Consider the following 26,551-nt stretch of genomic DNA (forward strand, 5'->3'; position numbering starts at 1 on the left):
CATTCCAGTAGGGGATGTTCTTATCACTCAAGACTCATCACTATGATCTGCTGCTATTGAGGACAGCTAGATGTTACTGTTGAGCAACACAAGGTGATCCCACCTCTCTAAGGCATTAGCTTGAGCACCTATATTGTCAGTTTTGGAAAACTGCTGGTTGAACTCCATTCCCCTGCTGAACCATTCCAGGTTGCCAGCCCATGACGACCCTAAATTGTCATCCTCCACATTTACATTTGCTTGCTTGCCATGTGCTTGCTTGATTAAAGATTATAGTGTGGTGTGGTGTGACTCCAGACTGCCATCCTTTGATCACTAATCCTTTTAGAATCCCTTGAAGACGGGGCAGAGAACTCAGGGACAGCAGGGGTTTTAAAAGACAACTCCTAAGCAACCAGAGGAGCTAGTGAACAGGAGAGGAGAGAGAGCGCGCAAGCAAGAGGCACATAGACTTAAACAGTTTAAACTTAGGCCAGTAACACACACACAAAACCCTGAAAGAGTAAAAATAATGCAAGCAAAAGTCCAGCAGCAGAGTGCAGGGTTACCCAGTTTATTGCACTGAAAGCAGCATGTATGATTACCTGCCTTGTGGGCAGGTAGCATGTGTGTGCATGCAGTACAAACAGTTCTGGGGCCCTCAGAGAAACAATCCAGGCTTCTGAGGCCAGAGTGGCTGAACTAGAGGAGTTACAGGGAACAGAGAGGTACATAGATGAGACTTTCAGGGACATAATAGAACAATCCCACCTCCAATCTGACAGAATCTGTGGTATTAAGGCGGATGAACGTCTCATGGAAGGAGGGCAACAGGCTGGAATGGACGGAAACCATCATCATAGTTGGGAACCTCTTTCCACTTGATGTCATGGCATCTTCTTGCACTTAGGATACTCCTCCAGGGAAGGGAGCCCCAATTATTAAGAAGAAAGAGATAACAGTAATGGAGGATATATGATTATTAGAAATATAGATAGTTGAGTTTGTGATGACTTGAAGAAACACATTGTAAACTGCTTGCTAGGTGCGACGGTTGCAGATCTCACAAGGCCTCTAGACAGGCTTATATGTAGTGATTGGAAGGAGCTGGTGGTCATGGTACATGTAGGCACCAGTGACATAGGGAAAGGTAAGACAGAAGTCCCAGTCGCCAAATTTAGGCTGCTAGATAAGACATTGAAGTCCAGGACCTCCATGGTAGCATTTTCTAAAATGCTTTCTCTTATATGAGCAGGGGCCAGAAAGACAAGCAAAACTGCAGGGTCTCAATGAATGGATGAGATGAGAGTGTAGGGAGGAGGGTTTTAAGTTTATTAGGAACTGGGGAACCTTTGGGGAAAGAAGGAGCCAATACATTAAGGATGGGCTTCACCTAAACCAAAGTGGAACCAGACTGCTGGTATGTAAAATTTAAAAGGTTGTAGAGCATTTTTTAAATTAAGGGCTGGGGGAAAGCCAGTGAGTGTGGTGGAGCACATGGTTCGGGCAGAGTCATCCCTTAGGGATGAGTTTATTAAAGGGGAAATTCTATATACTAGAAAAAAAGACAGGAAAGAAGTTGGTAAAGTACAGATAGGAGTTAATGAAGAACAGTCAAAAGCAAAGAAGTTCCATTTAAATATAACACATGAAGGCAAGCAACTGAATATTGACAAAATGTACAAATGCTAGAAGTCTAAATACTAAAACGGATGAACTAGAGTGCCTGTCTTAAATGAGGGTATTGATATAATAGGCATCATGGAAACTTGGTGGAATGAGGATAATCACGGGACAAGGTAATACCAGGGTACAAAATATATGGGAATGACTGAATAGGTCACACTGGTGGGGGAGTGGCACCATGTGCGAAAGAAAGCATAGCGTCAAAGTAAAAATCTTAAATGAATCAAAATTGTACCACAGAATCTCTAACGAAAGAAATTCCGTGCTTGATCAGTAAGAGTATAGCAGCAGGAATACACTATACACTGACTAGGATGGTGACAAGGACTGTGAAATGCTCAGGGAGATTCGAGAGGCTGATTTAAACTATCTTCATATTGATTGGGTATATGTCACCTCAAAAAGGGATGCAGAGATAAAAATTTCTAGACACCATAAATAACTTTCTTGGAGAAGCTCATCCTGGAACCCACCATGGGAGATGCAATTCTTGATTTAGTTCTAAATGGAGCACATGATCTAGTCCAGGAGGTGAATATAGATGAATCGGTCAGTAATAGCACAAGAATATAATTAAATTTAACATTCTTGTAAGGAGAAAAGCAACAAAGAAACACATCACTGTAGCATTTAACTTCAAAAAGGGGGGAACTCCACAGAAATAAGGAAGCTAGTTAAATGGAAACTAAAAGGAATAGTCACAAGGGTGAAATGCCTGCAAACTGCACAAAGACAATTTAAAAATGCCATAATGGAGGCTCAGACCAATTGTAGATCCCAAATTAAAAAAAACACAATGAAGAAAACTAGTAAGAGGACCAAAAAATGCCTCCAGGGCTAACCAGCAGAGTAAAAGAGGCAGTTAGAGGCAAAAAGACATCCTATAAAAATTGGACATCAAATCCTATTGAGAGTAATAGAAAGGAGCATAAACTCTGGCAAGTCAACTGAAAAAGATAACAAGGCAGGTCAAAAAAGAATCGAAAGAGCAACTAACAAGACACAAATATGTTTTTAAGTACATCAGAAGCAGGAAGCCTTCCAAACAGTCAGTGGGTCACTGGAAGGTTCTAAAGGAACACTAAAGGAAGAGAAGGCCATTGCACAGAAGTTAAATGAATTCTTTGCATCATTCTTTACTGCACAGGACATAGGGGAGAGCTCTATACCCAAGTCATTCTTTTTAAGTGACAAATCTGAGCAACTGTACCAGACTGAGGTGTCAATACAGGAAGTTTTGGACCAAACTGATAAATTATATAGCACCAGGACCAGACGGTACTCACCCAAGAGTTCTGAAGGAACTCAAATATGAACTTGCAGATATATTAACTGGAATGTAACCTATTGTTTAAATCAGGCTCCATACCACATGACTGGAGGATAGCTAATGTAGCTATGTTTTTAGAAAAGGCTCCAGAAGCGGTCCTGGCAATTACAGGCTGGTAAGCCTAACTTCAATACCCATCAAATTATTTGAAACTGTAATAAACAACAAGATTATAAAACACATAAACAAACACAGTATGTTGGGGGAAGAGTCAAAATGGCTTTTGTAAAGGGAAATCATGCCTCACCAATCCAGTAACTCCTTGATGGAGTCCACAAGCACGTGGATAAGGGTGATCCAGTTGATACAGTGTATTTGGACTTTCAGAAAGCTTTTGACAAGGTCCATTACTAAAGGCTTTTAAACAAATTAAGCAATCATAGGATAAGAAGGAAGATTCTCTCATGCATCAGTAACTGGTTAAAAGATAGGAAACAGGATAGGAATAAACGGTCAGTTGGACACTGTGCAACAAAATGGCAGATGAAATTCAATGTTGAAAAGTGCAAAGTAGTGCACACTGGAAAAAATAATCCCAATTATACATACAAAATGATTGGATCTAAATTAGCTAGTGTCACTTAAGAAAAATCTTGGAGTCCAAATAATTCTCTCAAAACATCTGCGCAATGTGCAGCGACAGTCAAAAAAGCTAACAGAAGCATTAGGAAAGGAATAGATAATGAAACAGAAAATATCATAATGCCACAATATAAATCCAGAGTACGCCCACACCTTGAATACTGCGCGCAGTTCTGGTTGCCCCATCTCAAAAAAAAAAAAAGATATTAGAATTGGAAAAGGTGCAGAGAACAGCAATGAAAATGATTAGGGGTATGCAACAGCTTCCATACAAGGGGAGATTAAAAAGAGTGGGACCATTCATTTTAGAAAAGAGATGACTAAGGGGGCACACGATAGAGGTGTATGAAATAATGAGTGGCATGGAGAAAGTGAACAGCGAAGTGTTGTTTACCCCTTCACATAACACAAGAACTAAGGCTATCACCGGATGAAATTAACAGACAGCAGATTTAAAAAAAAACAAACCACACACATAGAAGGAAGTACTTCACACAACATAGTTAACCTGTGGAACTCATTCCCTGGGGATGTTATAAAGGCCAAAATTATAACTGGGTTAAAAAAAGAGCTAAGTTTGTAGAGGATAGGTCCATCAATGGCTATTAGCCAAGATGGTCAGGGACACAACCCCATGCACCATGTGTCCCTAAACCTCCAACTGCCAGAAGGATCTGGCACTGGCCACTGTTAAGACAGAATACTGAGTTAGATGGACCAATGTCTGACCAAGTATGGCCATTCTTATGTACATATGCCTGCCTATGGTTAGAGTCCATTTGTCAAAGGCATGGGCCAACATCTTTAGTTTGGTCATACAAACCTGGACAGAAGCATGTACAAGCAGACAGAGCTGACCTTCACATTTTTGAGCAGGTTTGAGAACCAATTTTTGCCACCTATTCTGCAACCAAAACCAGATTCCTGTTCACCATGCCACACCAATATGTATATGCCAGAGCTAAGAATTATGGGAAAGGATTAGCAAGACATCTCAAATCAACTCATTTTACATAAGAGCGGGTATGAGAGTAGGATTGCTTAGGTACCTTAGCCTCGTGCTGCAGCAGAAGAGCCCAGCATTCCATTCATTTCAACCCAAACAACAGGCTTCATAGATTCATATCAATTTACAGTTTCAAAACATTCTTTGCAAGGAAAAGAAAGGATGAGAAACATCTGTTAAATGAAAATGGAGTTTTCTCCCTTTACATGTCTAATGTCCAGGATTCGGGGTGGCCCACGAGCTCTAGGCCTCAAAAGCCAACACTGTAAGCAGTGTGTTACAGGAAACATGCTCGGTACCAGCGTTCCATGTTGGCAGTTTCTGGAAGCCCTTTGCAAAATTTCTAGCTGCCACACCACAAGTAGATGGTTTTGGAATAGCTTATTGGAACTTGATATACAACGTGTCCAAAGGGGGAAGTCAGGCAAAGACTAGAGGCGCCCTAGAGGACAGTCTACTCCTGGGGTCACCTTTGTGGGAAAAGTCATATATTATGGACAGTGAACCCATCTGTAAGCTGTCTGAACCATCCTATATAAAATGTAATAGAGTTATAGTCCTTCAGTAGGATAGAGCAAAAGCATCCAGAAGGGTTATAGTTTTCACTTTTATATTCTACAAGGTTTTTGGAGTCAACCTATTAGGGTTTTATCCACAAGGACAAAGCTTGGAGAAGAGCTATATTCAGCAGTTATTTGGGGCAGGGCAATGGTTCTGAATGCTACTTGGAATTCTGGACCAGTTGGATTAAATATGTTGGTTTATAGCTGTGGCATACAGACTTTGTTTTGCCAAAAAAAAAAAACTGTAGTGTTTTACTGTCTATAGTTTGATGATGGCAAGTAAAGGACCTTTTAAATGTATCAAGTCCAAATGGAAGATTACAAGTACTGTAATATTTGCTAGCCAAAATACAACAGAAGTGCCTAAGCACAATAAGCTCATCATACACAGAACTATTTTTATAAAGGAAAGAGCATTGCATTTATACCCTCTGCTCTGAATTTTACTGTGTGAAGTACCTTTTTCCAGACAAGAATTAGGTTTTTAAATTCAGCCATACCTTTCCATGTATTCAAATCTCATGCCAGTTAATCGCTTAACCCTGTGGCTCCCAGGGAACTGTCGCCTTAGCTCCTGAAGACAAAACTGCATAAATAAAATAAATTCCTCAGAGTTAGTGATTCAGCTTTGAGTGACAAATACTACTTATCACATTAAAATAAAAATTCAGAATCAGAAGGCGTATTTGTCACCAGCACTTCCTACCACAACCAGAGAAAAAGCACATTAATGCCTAGAAAAAGTCTACTACTTCCTGTCCAGTGATATCACAAGGATTCCAGAATATGTAGACAGACCACAGACTCCAAGCTGAGAAAGACTCATGACCAGCGATTAATTATTTTCAGAGTTTAAACTGTTTAATTCAGTCAATACCCTGTGAATATAATTATTCAACACATGGAAAGAAAAAAAAATAGTCCTTGACTGACTAAGTCAACAACTTGGAATGTGACTTTTGATTAAAACAAAACAGCAACTTCTGGGATAAGCAATAAAATGTATTAATAAAGACAAGCTCAGAAATTGAAACCTTGTCAGCTAGAAGACTTAATTACAAGATGAATTTTCCATGCAAGTAGCTAGACAATCAGAGCTCCTTGGAAACAGTTATTTAGCTTGAAAGATTTTTATTTGCTTTTCAGATTTGAGGCCTTCCTAAATCAGTGCACAAAAGAAAAACCCCACCTATAAAAACAATAAGAGTTCAGGTGGCACTTTTTTGTTTAATGAATGTATTTTTTATAATGGAAAAAACTGCCTTTGAAAGAAGCTGTTTATAATGGTTTGCAATACAAAGAAAACGTTTATATATAATAATGTTTGTGTCACTGGGTTCAATCAATCCTACAGACACAGGAGATGCAGTCTGCACACTCCTGCAAGCAATGAGACAGCTGAGCAGGAGAAGATATTCACCCCCTATACTGTACTTGCCTTTTTTTTTTTTTTTTTTTTTTTGGGGGGGGGGGGGGCTGTGGAGGGGGGGGTATCTCTGCTGCTACCTGATTGTGTACTTCTGGTTCCAAATGAGGTGTGTGGTTAACTGGTCAGTTCGTAACTCTGGTGTTTGTGACTCTGAAGTTCTACTGTACTTCAACAGGTAGGTTTCTTAATCTTAAGAGTCTGATTAATCCTACAAAGGCAAAGAAAATGTAACTCTAGCATGTTAGACACAGGTTTTGCAGGTGTCTACCAACAGTAGGTGATCTCACTAAAGCCATGTGTTACAAATATGGAATTGGCTACATGTAGTATATGCATGGGTTATGATCAGCTATTTGGTGCAAGGGAATGAAGAAAATCAGAGGACAAAAAAGAATAATGAGATGAAAACCATCTCAGACTTCTCATTTGGAACAGACACCAGTCCCTTAGGAAAGATGCATCACAGCTGTCAAGCGCTTCACTGCTAAGTAATAGGAATTCAAAAACTATTCACATATTCAGGGGCTGCAGCTGTAGCAAAAAGCCACTATGATGTTAGCCAGTTTGAATTAAATGTGTGGACCTATAACAAAACTAAAATAACCCCAACCCAGATGTAAGGCTTGTACTAAGCTTTTAACATATACGCAGTGCTGTGGATAAGCAGCTATACTCTCAGAGCATGCTGTGTTCCTCATACGACACTAAGAGGCCAGTAGTCCAAACTCAAAGCTGCTACTTGGGTTATCAGTAAACACAGTATTTGGCAATTTTTGATTTTTTCCCCATGTAGGTCCATTTAAGCATTTCACAAAAGCGTTAAAAAAACCCACAGAGATAAAAAAAAACCTCAGAAAAAATAAATGGAAAAATAGTATAAAAAGAGGCTTCTCTCTCAATCTATTCATTTATTTCCTTGGTGGAAGAGAAGACTTATCTATGAGAGGAATTCATGAGGCTTGCAGAAAGTGCAATATGGTGTATTACATTACTGCATATACTGAAGTTAACCCTAAAACATGGAACTCAAGATCATTACACTTTTCTAATCCTGGCTATTCGAGAGACGACGCTCTCCCAGTTCTATACTGCCATAGCTGTGGTCAGTGAAGGCACTTGAACTGAAACCCTGGCATTTAAGTGTGCACAAGGCACTGTAACAGCAGTCTCAATGCAGGACTCTGAACTATGGAATTCTCTCCCTTCTTGGTCTGAAGAAGCCCAGGCCTGTTGACCATCTGGGCACAACAAAACACAGTTCTTCTCCCATGCCAGGCAGGAGAATGCACTGAGGGTTGAAATGTGTGCACAGAGGTCCTTTTGTCATTTTTCTTCCTTGATTTTGGGAAAGTTGCTGAGTTTGCTTTTGTTTGCATTTTTAATCCATTACAATAGTGCTTAGAGCCCTGCATAGGCGCTTTGTCTTCAATCCTTTGACATAATATGCTGGAGAAAGAATTAGTTCACTAACCACACAACAATGTTAAGAATTATTAGCTAAAAATCTTACTTTTCCCCCTGCATCTAAGTAGTAATGTTAAAAAAAAAAAAAAAAAAGGCCGAATAAGATATCCAAAAGGCTTTAAGTTTTAGAGACCAATTGTGGCCTGTAACAAACAAATTAAAATATAAGAAGGCTCCCTTAATTTACTTAACAGGCTATTTCTAACAAGGCTATTCACAATGTTGATCTATTAAGAAAGCATATTGAAGTATTCTGAAAAAAAAAATTTTCTACTGGACCAACTTCTATGGCTGAAATGCAATAACTTTAAGAAATGATTAATGGCAAGGGCACTTGTTTTTTGGCTTTGATTTGTTAAACCACTTCTCCCCCTCATTCCCAGTTATTTTACATGGGCTTAATCCTGGTCTCATTCAAGCCAATGGAAAAAAGCCCCGCTGATTTTAATGGTGTAGTACCAAGCCTCATGTGACTATCAGGTCCTCCCTTTTGTCTTTGCAGGAGGACTCTGGTGTGCTTTCAGGGGGTGAAAAGTGATGCCACATAATGCTGTAACTTCAGCTCCAGCTCTTCCTCCTCAGGACGCATGGGGAGGAGGGATGGAAAGAATACAACTCAATATATTTGTAGTATAAAAAAAAACAAAGCATGTTTAAGTTTATGACTCTTTATATACCACGAAGGAGTAATAAAGGGCACAGCCACATTTTCTGCTTTAATATTCACCTTTAAAAATGCTGCAAGCAGCTGATCATACATATTGGCCTTCCTAATACACTGTGCAAGCATTTAGCTGCATGACTCCTGTCAATGTTAATAATTATCTGCAGCTAAATTCACATGCACAGCTCTGGACACTTTTTCTCAATGTGTTTGAAAAAGGGATAAAATTTGAGAGGTTTCCAACAAATATTCTCTGGACAATATGGCAGTTTTAATATTATTCCTGACTTTCAGCCCATATCAGAGTAGCTATAAATGTTTTCACAGCTAGAAGAAACATGATCTCCCTAAATAAGAGTTACACATTAAGGTGGGTGGAGGAGGTTTCTCCCCAGTAGTATATTTCTTGAAATCCTACAAGGCCGATTTACATAGTTCCTAGCATCCTATAAAACTGTCCAAAGAACCAATCTGGAATAGGTTCATGTGAAAAAAAAAGGAAGGTTTGAGTGAAATATCAGCTTGACAACTTACCAATGCCAAGTCATCCCGACTGCAGTCCAGGGCAGCAATCATCACCTGTTCATATATTATCCATACTAGATACAAGAAAGACATATTAAATGTGAGAATTGATTTTTCAAAATGATGGGAAACACCTAAAACGTAAATAAGATTAATGAATTCCGTCTTTGTATATTTTTCCCTACCACTCCTGTACATCATTACTGAAACAGGGATATTTCAACACAGTGCTGGAATTAATTAAAAGTACACTTATGCGATTTTATTGCTTCAGTAACAAAGTATCTTTTGACATCTTGAAAGGCAAAAAATTCTAATTCTTTGCTTTTCTTAACATTGTAACTACAGTTGTCTGTTGAAACAGACCCACTATGAAATGCACTGTGACCAGATCTGGAGAACAGCCATACATGCTAGAAAGAAGAAAACTTTTCCCTTAACTGTTTCACTACCTTACTGTAAGTACAATATTGCCTTCTTCCCTGTTCTGTGGGAATTAGCTTATTCCACTGACAAATGTTATTTGTATTAGGATAGAGCGTAAGGGGCAACTGAAAATGAGGCCCCATTGTGCTAGGAACTGTACAGAGTGAGAGACAGTCCCTGCTAGGGAGAGTTTACAGTCCTGTTAGACAAGACAGAGAATATGGGTGGGGAGGTGGTGGGGGGAGGAAGGGGAGGGGAGTATGTAACACACTCCCCAGAGTGAGCTGAGTGTTAAGTTAATGGGAGTGAAGGGTGTTCAGCTCCTTGCAGGATCAGGCCTGAAGCAAAAATCTTCTACAAAGAGGACAAATAGCCACCACCACTGGTGCCCAGAGAACTTGGGGGAAAACAAATTAACCTTTTATATAGGAATTTCATAAGAAAAAAAGCACAAATCTAAACAGTAACGTTAACCTTTCCCCCTACCAGAATAAAGGCTATTGCTCACTGAACAGGTATTTCTAATTTCATTAGAAGAAAAATTACATTAAAAAAAAAATTCTAAGTTACCACAAGGAAAATCAGATTTCATTGGAACACATCAGGCCGTAGTCCACACATCTGGTATCCTGTCTCTAGCAGTGGCTAGCTCCAGATGCTTAGCACAAGAACCCCTGCAGCTGACAGTTATACAATAAGCTGCCCCTGAGGGAAGCCAAGGGCTTTTATATATTTTTAAATCCCATTCAATTGGACTTGGATTTTCTGACCATCCATATAAAAGTTCAGTCCTTCTTTGACCACTATTAAACACTCAACAGCTTTTGATGAGTTCCACAGGATAAATAAGGTGTTCTTTTAAAAGGTGTTTCTTTTTATCAATTTGAAAATGGTTTCCTTTCAGTTTTATTGGATGTCCTCTGTATGATGGGACAGTGTAAACAGATACCCAATTTACCTTCTCTGTGGCATTTGTTAATTTCTATTCTATATAGGTTCGTAGTGTCTTCCAGTAGTGCATTAAGTGCCACATGTGGTTCATTCTCTCATGTCTCCACGGGGGAGTTGGTGGGGAAATTGTGTGTATAGCGTCATCTTTGAGGGTTGGGTATTTGTTGTTTTATTTTATAGTTTTGCATTCTTCTATTGTGCTCCTCTTACCTGTCTCTTCTCAAAACCAAAAAGGCCCAATCTTTCAGTCGTTCATAAAAAAGTATTTTCATGCCTCTAGTCATTTTTGCTGCCCATCTATGAACCCATTATGTTTCTACTATATCTTCCTTGAAACAGTGAAAAGAACCCAACAGGAATACAATCAGACCTGTAAATAATTTTTGATCTTCTTACACATTTGCTTGGAAGTCTAGCAATTCAAATGAAGGTTGCAACTAATTTAGCTAGTAAAATCTGATTACAGTAAAATATGGGACACAGATATAGTCCAGTCTACACACACACACTCTGAAAATGTTGAAGATTGGACTGGACAACAGAGGGCATGATGAAGAGTGACTCAGCCTGTGATGCAGAAGGCAATGGAGTGGCCCACTGTGTAAGGGCTCTGGTAAAGAGGGGGTGGGGAGGCACCCCACAAAGCCAGCACCAGCCCATAATAAAATGTAGTTTTCCTCATAACTGATTAACAAGAGCCTAATAAAAGAAGCTAATCCACAGTGAGTTTCTGTTTATTTAAAGAGACAAAAATGACAACAGCTCCCTTTGTTAGGCCCTGCGTTAATTTTACCACCAACTTCCTGCTGGAGCTACTATCAAATCCACCCATGGAGTCAGGGGTGCTGAGAATTATTGAACCAAACGGTAAACCCTGTATATAATGGAAACTACTTCAAGCCAGGGGGTGCAGCAGCATCCCAGCACCCCTAGTCCCAGCACCCATGCATGCAGTCTTACAATGCATTTATAATAGTTGAAGAAGGGAGGCAGCACATGCAAGACTCTTATTAGGTATTTAAAGACTCTTAGTCCCAAGAAGATTGTGCTACAATATACATAGCGAAGGCTGTTTGCATAGATCATGGGTGGCCAACCTGTGGCTCCGGAGCCACATGCGGCTCTTCTGAGGTTCATATGCGGCTCCTTGTATAGGCACCAACTCCAGGGCTGGAGCTACAGGCGCCAACTTTCCAATGTGCCAGGGGGTGCTCACTGCTCAATCCCTGGCTCTGCCACAAGCCCTGTCCCCACTCCACCCCTTCCTGGTCCCTCCCGAGCCTGCCATGCCATCGCTCCTCTCCCTCCCCCCGCCCCCAGAGCCTCCTGCATGCCATGAAACAGCGGATCAGGAGGCACTGGGAGCGGGGAGGGGAAGGGGGTGGAGCTGATAGGGGGCTGCTGACATATTACTGTGGCTCTTTGGCAATGTACACTGGTAAATTCTGGCTCCTTCTCAGGCTGGCCACCCGTGGCATAGATTATCCATATGACTATCTAAAGACGATGTACTATTTATAATAGTTAGCATTTTAAGATCCCTCTCATTGCAAGAAATCTGGAGGAAATACCATGGTACAGGGAGCCATCTTTACAGTTTCCAGGAAACTTGCAAGTTGAAAGATTTCTGGTCAAATATTAAGAAAATGAGTGCAAGAGTTAGTCCAGGATATATTTTGCTAGATTTTTAATCACTGGTCTGTTAAAGAAATAATTTATTAAAATTAAACAGGGACTTGTTTAAAGCTCTTCAGACTTCAACTAATAAATATATTTCATCACTATGGTTGCAAAACTTCAATAGCAACTCTAAAAGAAAGGCTGGCAAATGAAAAAAAATGAAAGTGAAAATGTACTTCTTGTATTAGGTTAACCAAATTATAAAAAGGAAAGCCGAAGAAAGAGGAATGAACATTAAAAACAAATCATGGATATTTATCCCTTCCTGCCTGTATGGGATTCATATGCAAACCCATAAAGCATTCTTGCCATGAAGTATTTTGTTTTTTCTACTGCTCTTACATAAAAAGTAATATTGCTTTGTTATTTCTGAACAATTCCCTTCTGGTCTGAAGCACTCTAGGCCAAGTTCTGTCCCAAGAGACATAGTGTCAAGGAATTAAAATCCCCTGAAAATAGCTATTTTATGTATTGCAGAAACCCAGAGGTGACCTAAACTACAGCGTCACAAATGCTATTCTATCATAAGAACAGCTTTCATATTAATTTCTACAACATAGTATCACTTATGGCTTAAATTAAGGAATAGCATTCCCTTTTCCTTATTAAAAAACTCCCCTCATTTTTTTTGCCATCCTTCTGAAGTGTAGATGACCTGTTGAGTGACAGCTAGATAACAAATCTCTGCCAAATGTTCACAGTAGATTCTTATGACTGGTCACTGTGTGCCAACCTAAGAGTCCAATCATAGGTGCTGGAACTAGGGGTGTTGGGGGTGCAGCAGCACCCCCTGGCTTGAAGTGGTTACCATTATATACAGGGTTTACAGTTTGGTTCAATGACTCAACACCTTCACTATAAAAATTGTTCCAGCACCCCTAAGCTCAATTAGATACGTTTTTCACCTACTTCCTCTACAAGCCATCTTTGAGAAGCAAACTAAGAGCTTAGAATACTGGCAAAATTAGAAAATTAAGAAAATAATGTATGTACTCAACATTAGTAGATGCAGAATGACAACAAAAGAGTAAAAATAATATGGAGAGTATAACAGGCAAATAGCAGAGTAACAAAACTAGCTGCATATACTAACAGTTACAGATAGTAAAAGGTTTTCAAATAATTTCAACCTACTGTCATCCCCAAGCTTAGATGCATATTCATTAATTAACTCTTCTCCAACTTCCACTATCTGCTCGCTGTTCCGATGGTTTTCTTCCCTCCACTTCCTCATTTTATCACGCATCTCTGAAAAACAAAATATAAGATTTCCATGCAACAACATAATGTGAAGTCTATTTCTGGAAATGACTTTGAGGGGTATAATCTATTCTTAAACATATACAGGAGATCCACAGAAGTAATTTCCACTAATACCAAAATCGCTTGTGGACAGATTGATCCCTGGAACTTTGAAATTGTTATCTTGCAACCCTTGTGTAGACTGTCCAAAAGCAAGGGGGGGAGGGGGGAAGTAATCCACTGAATTTGTGAGTTCAGAGGATATTGGACTAACAATCTAAACATCAGATATGAAAAAGACTCCCTGAGAATACAGATTCAGCTCCGAACATGGCCAATTCAAGCCCTACGATCCAGCGTAGATCAATTTAATATGTGTAGGGCTACACATGTTAATATGTGTAGGACTTCAAACCAACAAAAAATAAACCAAACAAACAAAAACCTTAAAAACTGAGGTCCTCCCCTACTGGGGATGGCAACAGGCTGAAGATCTTATTAAATCTTGCTAAGGGCTTATCCTGGTATTCTTAGTCATAATTACCCTCTCTCAACCATTGGTGCCATTTGTCCATCTGGCTGTCATCCTCTCCAACCCTGAGTGAGTTATATATTTGAGTGATGTTGCATGAATATATTTTGGAGGGCACTCAGATTCTCCTGCACAGAAAGCACCATTATACAAGATATTACTGTTCATCACTACTGGGAAGGAAGGCGAGTCCACAGAGAGTAAACAGGGGAAAAAAACAAAACAAAACAAGAAGTGGAGTTCCACCTTAGAACTGTTCTAAGCTACCAATACAAAACTTCATCATACAAACAAGAAAAACAGAACTCCTGTTTTCAAACTTGTGATCAGTATCTGCAACATAACCTTATCTGGTAACTTTCAAAGTAAGTTTCAGCATCCCCATGAATTATAACTTTCCTATAGCTAATAGATCTTGCTATATTTTGACAGTTTTCCTTGCATTTCAAAATGCACAAATTAACAAAACTTGACAGTTTAAGAGTAAATGTAGACCCTTTTCCATCTACCAGAAGTGATCTCAGATCTCTCATAAAACTGTTACTGTGTCACATTTTGTATTTTGAAAGTCAACCAAAACCACCACAAGGTTACATTTGATGTGCATGAGTAAAATTAAATGGTTCTTGACATGACTATCCCTGGCAATTTAAGTATTAGACAGCAAGAATGTGACTGAACACAAATGTATCACACAAACTGACAGTCTAAACATATACAAAATAAATAAGTCATCCAATTTTCACCAATTCATTTACTTGACAACTATTAAAGCCTCCATGCCAGGATAACTTTCAAATGTAATACTATCTAAGCTACTAACAACATTCATGTCAACCATTAATCACCAAAGTAGGCTTTGCAGTGATGGAAAAAAGCAAAACACAGAGTATGCTGTATCCCTTGATCACTGAAAGTGAGAACGCAAGCAAAAATAAATGTGCTAGTATACATAAATACAATAAAAGATATATTAGCTAGATTATAAAGTGCTGCACTCCGAACAGAAGGCCAAAAAAATGAAAAATGTTGGTAGTCTAAGCAGACTCATTTTGGGGGGTGTTAAGCTTATCGGTTGTGTCAGCCAATCATACTTTAAATTTTTAGGGCAAGTACACCTGTACTTTGTAACACAGGGCTGGGCAATAGTATTGGACTCTGGCAGAGGTGCGGGGAGGTTGGTTAATTTCACTTATATTTATGTTGCTATGTATATAAGTTGATCTAGAAGAACTGATGGATCTGTTTATTTTAGTGTGGTTTAAAACAAAAATGGTTAAGGTCATCCAGAGTTACAGATATATAAACAGAAGTGTAAGAAACCCACTGCAACAGACACTTTGTCACAATGGTGGTAATAGAACTGAGCATACTGGGGCCATTCTATGCAAGAAGTGAAATGCAATCTCTGCTCTGGAGAGTTTACATTCTGGAAGGATGGAAAAAAGCAAAACACAGAGTATGCTGTATCCCTTGATCACTGAAAGTGAGAACGCAAGCAAAAATAAATGTGCTAGTATACATAAATACAATAAAAGATATATTAGCTAGATTATAAAGTGCTGCACTCCGAACAGAAGGCCAAAAAAATGAAAAATGTTGGTAGTCTAAGCAGACTCATTTTGGGGGGTGTTAAGCTTATCGGTTGTGTCAGCCAATCATACTTTAAATTTTTAGGGCAATTTTTAGGACACGGGCACACTGGAAAACAAAAAGGTATAGTTTGTAGTTACTTCACTTTTACTAGGTTTTCAGTTCACATTTTCTGGGTATCAAAGTCGCTAGACTTAAATCTTAATTTTTCCAAGCATTTTAAGATTTTAATTCTCTTTGTTTGTTCAGTGTGCATTTTGGAATATAGCTTTCGAGTCTTTACATTAAAAACACAATTGAAGAAAATAAATCCATAGTTAGGGGCATGATTACCCAATAGCAGATATTCACATTTTCTGCACTTTTACTTTGATTTGTCTAACTAACTGTGAACAATTATTAGGCAGTTGGGCCCACAACAAGGAGGACTGTATACTTAATGATTTATACCACCAATTTTTATACTGCTTTCTTAAAGTCCTTTACAATGGTATCTATAAGTTTTTCACTCTCATCTGTAAAATAGCAAGAGATTAAACAACTTGCCCAGGGTCACACATTAGGAAGTAATAGAACAAATGTGTTGTATTCAGGTTCTTATCTCCTTGCCCTGTACCAGGGTATCCAAGCTTCTGAATGGCAGTCTTGCCAGGAAAGAAAATCCTCACCTACTAACAAAGACCAGTGCTTTATCCATTGGCCCATGTTGCCTCTAACTGTGACAGCTCAACATCTGCAGTTAGCTAAGTTAATGTTTAAGAACCTTACTTTTCTCTGTGTCAATCCCAGTTTTAGTCATCTCATTTGGTGTATAAAATAAAAGTACTTCTTTCTTAAGGACGGCCTGTCTTCTGGACTATTCTTCAATTATCATGTTTGAGCAAAAAATACAGTTGTTACATTTTAGATGCAGTTGTGATTAAAGATGAAATTGCAAAAGGAAGATCTGCCTATTTCAGCTATTTATTTTTTAAGTAGTATTGAGGGTCAGTGAATGCAATGAGTAATACTAAATGAGCAATATGGTAATATTAATTCATAGAAGCACAGAGTATCAGGGTTGGAAGGGATTTCAGGAGGTCATCTAGTCCAACCCCCTGCTCAAAGCAGGACCAATCTCCAACTAAATCATCCCAGCCAGGGCTTTGTCAAGCCTGACCTTAAAAATCTCTAAGGAAGGAGATTCCACCACCTCCCTAGGTAACCCATTTTAGTGCTTCACTTCAATTAAATAACTGCATTGACTTATTTTGTTTAAGAGAATCCATCCTCAACATACAGGATTCTGAAGACTATCCACCTTCGAGATCACCATCCTTTTCTATACTTTCAGAGTTTTCTGCCAATGATAGTGTTTCAGTCATATCATGTATGTCACATTGCCACAGTTATCACCTGTAGCAAAAAGAAAAAAAAAATTTCCATCATCCAGAAACCACCATAGATAAGTTTGTGATAAGAACCGGCAGATTACAAAAAGAAGTAATTGATGATAAAATTGCCCAGTTTGTTTATGCAACAAAGTCTCCTTTCCATGTAACTGAGAACCCACACTTCATTAACATGGTTCAGTCATTAAGACAAGGATACAGTCCACCCAACAGAGCAGATGTCACAGGCAAATTGCTGGATAAAGTGTATGAAAGAAATTGAGCAGTGTGCAAAAGGTCTAGAGCAGTGCTACTCAAAGTGGTGGTCCGCGGACCGGTGCCGGTCCGCGAGCCATCGGCTGCCGGTCTGGGCGCATATTGGAAAAAAAATTGTCGGTCCCCCACATCAGATAGGTTGAGAAGCACTGGTCTAGAGGGTAAAATTGTTAACCTGAGTCTTGATGGGTGGAGCAATGTCCACAATGATGCTGTTGTATGTGCTTGTGTGACAACAGAAGAAGGGAATGTCTTCCTTAATGAAACAACTGGTACATCAGGAAATGCACACACAGCAGAATACTTACAAGAAGTAGCAGTAAAAGCTATAACAAGCTGTGGAAAGAAATTCAAATGTCTAGTACGCAGCTTGGTCACAGATAGTGCTGCAAATGTATCCAAGATGAGAAGAAATCATTTAGCAGAGAGTGAAGAGAGTCCCAAGCTAACAACATATGGTTGCAGTGCTAATTTGATGCACCTCCTAGCCAAAGTTTTCAAAATAAATCACTTTAAAAATGTATAGTGTGTACCTTCTAACAATGAAACCTACATTTACCTCCGAGTTGTGAAGAATATGTATTAAGGTTATAACAACCAAGAAGAATGCACTTTTATGTAGAAATCCATGATTAAATCGAGTCTTCCTGAGTAGTGATTTAAATTATGATTTAAATCAAATTCACCCTGATGCTATATGATCTGGCATTTGTGGATGCAAGAGTAAATTAGTTGTTTGTTGCAAAGTACTTTGAGGACTTTAGACAAAAGCCCCAAAGTAAAATAATTTATTGTAATATGAAATGCACCTAGAAAGTGTAAGGATGAAACTTTCAGAAGCAACTACATGATTTCAAAGCATCAGCCCCATTGCAGCTTGTACTCATAAGTCACTTAGCAGCTTTTGAAAAACCAACACATAATTCCCTATTGTGTCCATGAGAAGAATCTGTCATTCTTGATAACATTCAAAGGGCTCAGTTGCGTACAACTTTCTGTAAAGTCTTCTTTGGGGCTTGAAATTTTCCATCTATTTTCTTTTATTCGAAAATCAGAGTTAAATCTGTACAGCCATTTTTGAGGCCATGTCTACGCTAAAAGGGGTTTGTCAGTGTAGACATAAGCTTATACAAGAGTTCTTTTGCTAGTATAGGTTATACCAATTCCCCAAATGAAATAAACTATAACAGCTGGTGTAACTGTGTCTAAACCAGGACTTTTTGCAAGTATAGAAGCGTCATTTTAAAAAAGTTTCACCCCTCTACTGGAAAATTTTCTAGTATAGACCTACCCTGAGTTATTGAACAATTTTAAGTGTAAGCATGTAGTTTCTCATTAAGGCTTTTTTCTCTCTCAACAATGAAAGGACAGTTGCTAGTGGGTTGTCTGCCAACAGGTCAAGATACCCTGCAGGTTTAACAACAATGTGAGCTAAACACATTAACAGAAATTTTGTAACAGAGCACATGTGCGAGAAGGTTTGGAAAGAAGTTTGGACCAGGAGACCTGTTCCACACATGTGATGTTACAGTCAGGGAGAGAGGACAAACTTTTCCCTGCCAGTTCTCATTTGGGAGATACTGGCATGTAAGGTAGCGTAAATACTGAGAAGAGGGCCAGGGAAAGGGGAATGTGGGAGGGAGGGAGAGAAGGGAAATGGGGCAGGAAACAGTGGGAAGAGGAAGGGGGATGGAATGGGGAAGGGAAGGGCAATGGGAGGGGGGCAAATAGGAGCTTTGCATGTGGTATCCCCTCAGCAGATGCAGCTGGGGCTCCCCTGTTAAGCAGGCCCATTGAATCCCCACCCTAATTAGCCCACCCACCTAGACCTCCCCAAGCCCCCTCACCAAGCCACAATCAGCTGCACCCAGACACACACCCCTTTACACGGCCCCATTCCCCCACACTTGGATCCTCTCTGCTGAGCCCCAACCACCTTCACCTGGACCCCCCCGGCAAAGTCCCATTGCCCCTGCACCGAGATGCCCCAAACCAGCACCTGTGCATTCAGATCCCCCCCGCACCCAGTTTGGCCCACACAGAACCCTCTCATCCCACCCTGGAGTCCCCCCGACACACACACTGAGCCCCTCCACACTTGGATCCTGGTGAGCTGAGCCTGCCTGCCCGCACCTGGCGCGGAGGGGCAGGCCCCAACCTCCTACTGTGTCCCGGCCAGGCGCAGCCTCCGCCGAGTCCGTCCCAGGAAGGGGGCGCTTGGGGGCTGCAGGGTGACCGCCCATGCAGCCAGTGGCCGGTGCGCCCCACTGCCAGCTGGGAAGGCCGGCGGCGCTGGCCTCTCGCGGGGAGCTCAGCGCACTGCGCGGGCCCCAGCCAGACGAGACCCCCCCCCGACCCCGGCTCCCCCCGCCGGGCAGCCCGTGCTAGTGACCCGGCGCAGAGTCAGAGGGAGGCAGGTCACGGGGGACGGAGCCCGGCCGGCCACACGCCCCGGATCCCCCCCCCATTCGGCCAGGGGCAGTTACCTTCCCAGGTCACATCGTACAGCTCCGAGACCTTCGCCATCTTGCCGGCGTAACCGCCTCCTCCCCGCCCCTGTGCGATCACCCTCCGAGCATGCGCCTGGGGGCTGCGCACGCGTGATGGCGTCTGCTGAAGCCTCTGCCCTGCCTTGGGCTGTGACCGGGCTCCCAGCTGTTGGGTGAAAGGGCGGCGGGATGGGGGAGGGGGGGGCGGCTGCCCAGGAGGGGCAAACAACAGCGGGAGGCCGGGGTAGTCAAGGGGTGGAATCAGGGGGGTGGGGGAGGCGCTGCCAGACAGAGGCAGATGGGGGAGCCTTAGGCAAAGTTCCCACGAAGGGCAGCAGAAATAGGGCTGTTTCCCCCAGCTGGGCAGGTGGGTTCCCGCCTCACAGGGCTGAGTGCTTACAGGCTCAGCGCAGCCCAGAGCCTGGACAAGGCCGGGCTTCTCCACCTGCAAGGATGGATTGAGCTGCTGAAGGATCCGGTGAAATATTTCACACACACGCACACCCCTAAAAACTCTGATGGCCATCCATAGTTGCAGTGGTTAAAGAAAGTGGTTATCCGATAATATGTCTGCATAAAGCCTCAGAGTAGCTTGTCTCAGCTGCTGTTCTGACTGCCAGCATTGGACTGTCTTTTTCTTGTGACAGAGTAGCAGCTGTGTTAGTCTGTATCCACAAAAAGAAAAGGAGGACTTGTGGCAGCTTAGAGACTAACATTTATTTGAGCATAAGCTTTCGTGAACTACAGCTCACTTTGTTGGATGCGCTTCACCGATGAAGTGAGCTGTAGCTCACGAAAGCTTATGCTCAAATTTGTTAGTCTCTAAGGTGCCACAAGTCCTCCTTTTCTTTTTCTTGTAGTTCACTGTAAATGTAGTTTCATGCCTTTAAAATATTTTTTAAAATGTTATTTTTATTACTCTTCTTATTCTTAGCACTTCATCACTTACCTTCATTAATACTATGTCAATGGATGACGTGCTATTTTAATACTAGATCCTTGAACATATTAACAGTTGCTAGTAGCTTCAGCAATCATATCTGACAATATTTCTAGAATAACACTTCCTACGTTTTTACTGCAGTTTTGTCATCTACAATTTTTAATTCTTTTTTTTTTAATATATAACAGATTTATTCTTTAAGATCACATGACTTCAAGGCTGACTAATTTCCTGGGTTAGCGTCAAAACTTTAGCTTCCTTTGATTTGCCAATGAGGATTGCCTGTGTCAACTGTTATTTCACCTCTGTATCCATCACCCTAGTGCTTTTTCACATGTCACCATTGTGTGTAGAACTTCATTCCCAGATATTAACCAAAGGCCGTATTTAAGGATTTCATACAAGATAGTACAGTGCCCTTATGGCCACATTTCTAAAGGTATTTAGGTCACTGGTGGGATATTTAAAAGCATCTAGATGCTTTCAACCTTTACAAAGGTTGCTATCACTTAAAATCTAACTTATTTTTGTTTTGTCTAAAACCAGTGTGTGGAAATTATAACTTGGGGTGGAAAGCTGTTGCATATCTCTCTCCACATTGAGGGAGGAGGCGAACTTTGAGCTTATGCTGTACAGTTTCCTGTGCAGTGCAAGGTGGTATAATTTTGGGTTTACACTCCAGAGGGAAGTGCGTGCCTTAGCAACTGGGAGGTGCCTTAGCTGAGCCTTCCCATACAGAGCTGATCTCAGCATCTGTGTGTAAAGCTGCAGCTGGATCTGTGTGTATGCTGATGAAAGAGCAAGGTTGGAGAGCTTGGCAACTTATCACAGCACCACAGTGTGAAAGGGAGCCCAGGCTGGTGGGTGAAGTGGTCTCAGTGGTACTTCAGTTTCAGGTGGTACCCCAGGGGAACCTGTCACACCCGTGCATTAATCTGCCACTGAAAAACACTGGAGCACACACTTTTCTATTACTTCATTTGTTGCAGACATAGATGCTGTTGTTCTACCAAATTGTTTATATTGCTAATTGCATATTTTGCTTTTATAGCTCTTTATGTATGCTACATATTTTGTTAGGATATATTCTGTTTCTGAGAAATTTACTGTTTTGTACTGCCAAAAATCAGCGATTTTTAAAAATCAATTATTCTCACTCCTTTGCATTGGTCTGGAGAGGTGGGGTGCATAATGCTGACCTCCCTTAGTTTGCCTTTTGGCAAAACTTAAGTGCCTTGTTTCCACTATGGTTTTACAGAGTGATAGCTAATGGATGTTAGCTACACAGCAGTAAAAAATTATTAAAAAAAAAACAACACTTAACAGTGAGGACACAGATTATAATGCTGACTCAGATGTTTAATGCACCATTATTGTTTGTGGCTTGACAATTCTGATTATGTCGATAACTGCTCTTTTGCCATCAGAGGTATTTGCATCTGAATGTCTGCAGCCCCCCACTGGAGTGGTTGTCATGGAAAACTAGTTAAAACATCTGTAAACTAAAGGAATTAATAAAGGCTTTCCCCCCTCAATTTCCTTTATTCCTTTCCCCATTACTTACTAAGGGCTTGTCTACTATAGCCCTGAGATTTAACACTGTAGAATTCTTTTTCCAAATTACAAAAGGACCTTTATTTGTGTCCAGATTTAAAATAGAGGTTTCACAGTGGTAGCCAATGGTGATGGTAGTGCCCCCATCCATCACAAATAGCTGCCCCCGGCCCAGAGGATGTGGAAAGGTAAAGACAGTGAGCACTTAGGAGTGGAGAGTAAAGATAATCTAGGTCTGGTCCAACGCCTAAATGAAGTCTTTGACTCAGTTTTTAATAAGGGTAATGAGGAACCTGGGGACAGTGGCAGGGTTTGGGAACAATGATATGGAAATAGACATTACCACAGACAAGATGGAAGCCAAGCTCAAACAGCTTAATGGGACCAAATTGAAGGGTCCAGATAATCTCTGTCTAAGAATAAAGGAAATGGCACATGAAATTGCAGGCACAATAGCAATGATTTTTAATGAATCTGTACACTTCGGGGTCATACCCGATGACTGGACAACTGCAAATACAGTACCCATTTTTAAGGAAGAGAAAAGTGATCTAGTAAACTACAGGCCCGTTAGTTTGACCTCAGTTGTATGCAAGGTCTTAGAACAAATTTAGAAAGAAGGAGCAATTAATGACACAGCGGTAACAGCAATTGAAATAAAATACAGCATGGTTTTACAAAAGGTAAATCATACCAAACCAACCTGCTCTTTCTTTGAGAAGATAACTGATTTTCTAGACAAAGGAAATGTAGTAGATCTAATCTACCTGGATTTCAGTAAAACATCTGATACAGTTCCACATGGGAAATTATTAGTTACATTGGAGAAGATGGGAATTAATATGAGAATTGAACGGTGGGTAAGGAACTGGTTAAAGGGAAGACTACAACAGGTCATGCTGAAAGGTGTCAGGCTGGAAGGAAGTTACTAGTGAAGTCTGTCAAGGATCCATCTTGGGACCAATCTTATTTAACATTTTCATTAATGAACTTAGCACAAAAAGTGGGAGTGCGCTAATGAAATTTGCAGATGACACAAAGTTGGGAGATATTGGCAATATGGAGGAGGACCAGAATATCATGCAAGAGATTTTGGATGACCTGAAAAACTGGAGTAATAGAAATGGAATGAAATTTAATAGTGCAAAGTCATGCACTTAGGGACTAAACAAAATTTTTTCCTATTTAATGCTGATGTATCAGTTCTAAACAACTGAGGAGTAGAAAGACCTGGGTGTCTTTGTAAATCACAGGATGACTATAAGCCACCATGTGATGTGGCTGTGAAAAAGCCCAACACAATCATAGGATGCATCAAGTGAGGTATTTACAGATGCCTCACTTGATGCATACTAGGATTGAAGATAGGAAGTGTTATTACCATTATACAAGACACTGGTGAGACCTCATCTGGAATCTGTGTGCAGTTCTGGCCTCCCATGTTTAAGAAAGGTGAATTCAAAGTAGAACAGGGGCAAAGAAAGACAACTGGGATGATCAGAGGAATGGAGAAACTACCTTAGCAGAGGAGACTTAAGGAAGCTTGGTTCATTTAGCTTAACAGAATGATGGATATGGGGAGATACTGCTCTCTGTAAATATATCAGAGGGATACATACAAGGGAGGAAGAGGAGATATTTAAGTTAAGGGCCAGTGTTGGCCCAAGACCAACTGGATATAAACTGGCCATTAATAGGTTTAGGCTTGAAAGTAGGCACAGGTTTCTAACCATCAGAGGAATGAAGTTCTGGAACAGCCTTCCAAGCAGAGTAGTAGGGGCAAAATACCTAACTTGTTTTAAGACTGAGCTTGATAGGAAGGCCTAAAAAGAATTTTAGGAACAATTACCCAAAGACTTAAAAAGTAATAGCAATCTTTTTTTAATTACATCAGAAGCAGGAAGCTTGCTAAACAAGCAGTGGGGCCACTGGACCATCAAGGTGCTAAAGGAGCACTCAAGGACGATAAGGCCATTGCGGAGAAACTAAATGAATTCTTTGTATCGGTCGTCACGCCTGAGGATGTGAGGGAGATTCCCAAACCTGAGCCATTCTTTTTAGGTGACAGATCTGAGGAACTGTTTTAAATTGAGGTATCATTAGAGGAGGTTTTGGAACAAATTGATGAACAGCAATAAGTCACCAGGACCAGATGGTATTCACCCAAGAGTTCTGAAGGAACTCATATGTGAAATTGCAGGACTACTAACTGTAGTCTGTAACCTATCATTTAAATCAGCTTCTATACCAGATGACTGGAGGATAGCTAATGTGACGCCAATTTTAAAAAGGGCTCCAGAGGTGATCCCAGCAATTACAGGCCTGTAAGCCTGACTCAGGAGCAGGCAAACTGGTTGAAACCATAATAAAGAACAATATTGTCACACATAATAGATGAACATAATTTGTTGAGGAAGAGTCAACATGGTTTTAGTAAAGGGAAATCATGCCTCACCAATCTACTAGAATTCTTTCAGGGGGTCAACAAGCATGTGGACCTAGGGGATCCAGTGGATACAGTGTATTTAGATTTTCAGAAAGCCTTTGACAAGGTCCCTCACCAAAGGCTCTTACGTAAAGTAATTTGCCATGGGATAAGAGGGAAGGTGCTCTCATGGATTGGGAACTGGTTAAAAGATAAGAAACAAAGGGCAGGTATAAATGGTGTTACGAGGCAAGGCCAGATGGCTATAGAAAAGTAGTGGGAGATAGATATATTAGCTCCAGGCTAAACAAATCCCTGGTACCAGGATAAGTGAAATGGCAGTTGCTCCAGGTCAATTAAGACACCTCGGGCCAATTAAGAACTTTCCAGAAGGCAGGGAGAAGGCTAGGTTGGTTGGGACACCTGAAGCCAATCAGGGGCTGGCTGAAACTAGTTAAAAGCCTCCCAGTTAGTCAGGTGGGTGTGCATGTCAGGAGCTGTGGGAGGAAGTTGTGCTGTTGGAGAGGCTGAGTAATATCAGGCACAAGGAAGGGGGCCCTGAGGTAAGGGTGAAGTGGAGCTTGAGGAAGTGAGGGCTGCTGTGGGGGAAGTAGCCCAGGGAATTGTACATGTCATGTTTCTAAAAAGTTAGCTACCATAGCTGATACTATTAGGGTCCCTGGGCTGGAGCCCAGAGTAGAGGGTGGGCCTAGGCTCCCTCCCCCCACCCCACTTTTGCCCCCTGATTAATCACTGAGACTGGGAGACAACATAGACTGTGCAAGGGAGGATAACTTCTCCTCATCTCCCTTGCTGGTTTATGATGCAAATGGCTCAGTAGACTGTGACCCTTGTCTCTGGAGAGAGAAGGGTTATGTGGAGGGTCACAGTGAGCCTCTGAGGCTAGCGAAATCTGCCAGGAAATGCGGGACCCACGGAGGCAAGGACAGAGCTTTGTCACAATGGTCAGTTTTCAGAAAGAAGAGAGGTAAATAGTGGTGTCCCCCAGGGGTGTGTTCTGAGACCAGTCCTATTCAACATATTCATAAATGATCTGGAAAAAGGGGTAAACAGTGAGGTGGCAAAATTTGCAGATGATACAATATTACTAAAGATACTTAAGACCCAGACAGACTGTGAAGAGCTACAAAAGGATCTTTCAAAACTGGGTGACTATGCAACAAAATGGCAGATGAAATGTAATGTTTATAAGTGCAAAGTAATGCACACTGGAAAGCATAATCCAATCCCAACTATACATATAAAATGATGGTCTAAATTAGCTGTTACCACTCCAGAAAGATCTTGGTGTCATTGTGGATAGTTCTCTGAAAATATCCACTCAGTGTGCAGCGGCAGTCAAAAAAGCAAACAGAATGCTGGGTATAATTAAGAAAGGGATAGATAATAGGACATAAAATATCATGTTGCCTCTATATAAATCTACGGTATGCCCACATCTTGAATACTATGTGCAGATGTGGTCTCCCCATCTCAAAAAAGATATATTGGAATTGGAAAAGGTTCAGAAAAGGGCAACAAAAATGATTAGGGGAATGGAACGGCTTCCGTATGAGGAGAGATTAATAAGCCTGGGACTTTTCAGCTTACAAAAGAGATAGCTAAAGGGAGATATGACTGAGGTCTATAAAATTATGACCAGTGTAGAGAAAGTGGATAAGGAAGTGTTGTTTACTACTTCTCATAACACAAGAACTAGGGATCACCAAATAAAAATTAATAGGTAGCAGGTTTAAAACAAACAAAAGGAAGTATTTCTTCACACTTCGCACAGTCAACCTGTGGAACTCCTTGCCAGAGGATGTTCTGAAGGCCAAGACC

General features: G+C 40.9%; 1 protein-coding gene across 1 annotated transcript in view; it reads right to left on the reverse strand.

Annotated features, from left to right (window-relative positions):
* The window catches only part of EMC2 (ER membrane protein complex subunit 2), a 44,400-nt gene extending 30,158 nt beyond the window's left edge, over positions 1-14,242 (reverse strand). The window contains 5 exon segments of the mRNA XM_043539178.1: positions 5,647-5,732; positions 9,238-9,302; positions 13,420-13,533; positions 14,072-14,138; positions 14,141-14,242. Coding sequence (XP_043395113.1) covers positions 5,647-5,732; positions 9,238-9,302; positions 13,420-13,533; positions 14,072-14,138; positions 14,141-14,227 — 419 coding nt within the window. The 5' untranslated portion in view covers positions 14,228-14,242.
* Positions 14,243-26,551: the final 12,309 nt, after the last annotated feature.

The sequence above is a fragment of the Chelonia mydas genome, chromosome 2, assembly GCF_015237465.2.
Source record: "Chelonia mydas isolate rCheMyd1 chromosome 2, rCheMyd1.pri.v2, whole genome shotgun sequence".
Taxonomy (NCBI): domain Eukaryota; kingdom Metazoa; phylum Chordata; order Testudines; family Cheloniidae; genus Chelonia; species Chelonia mydas.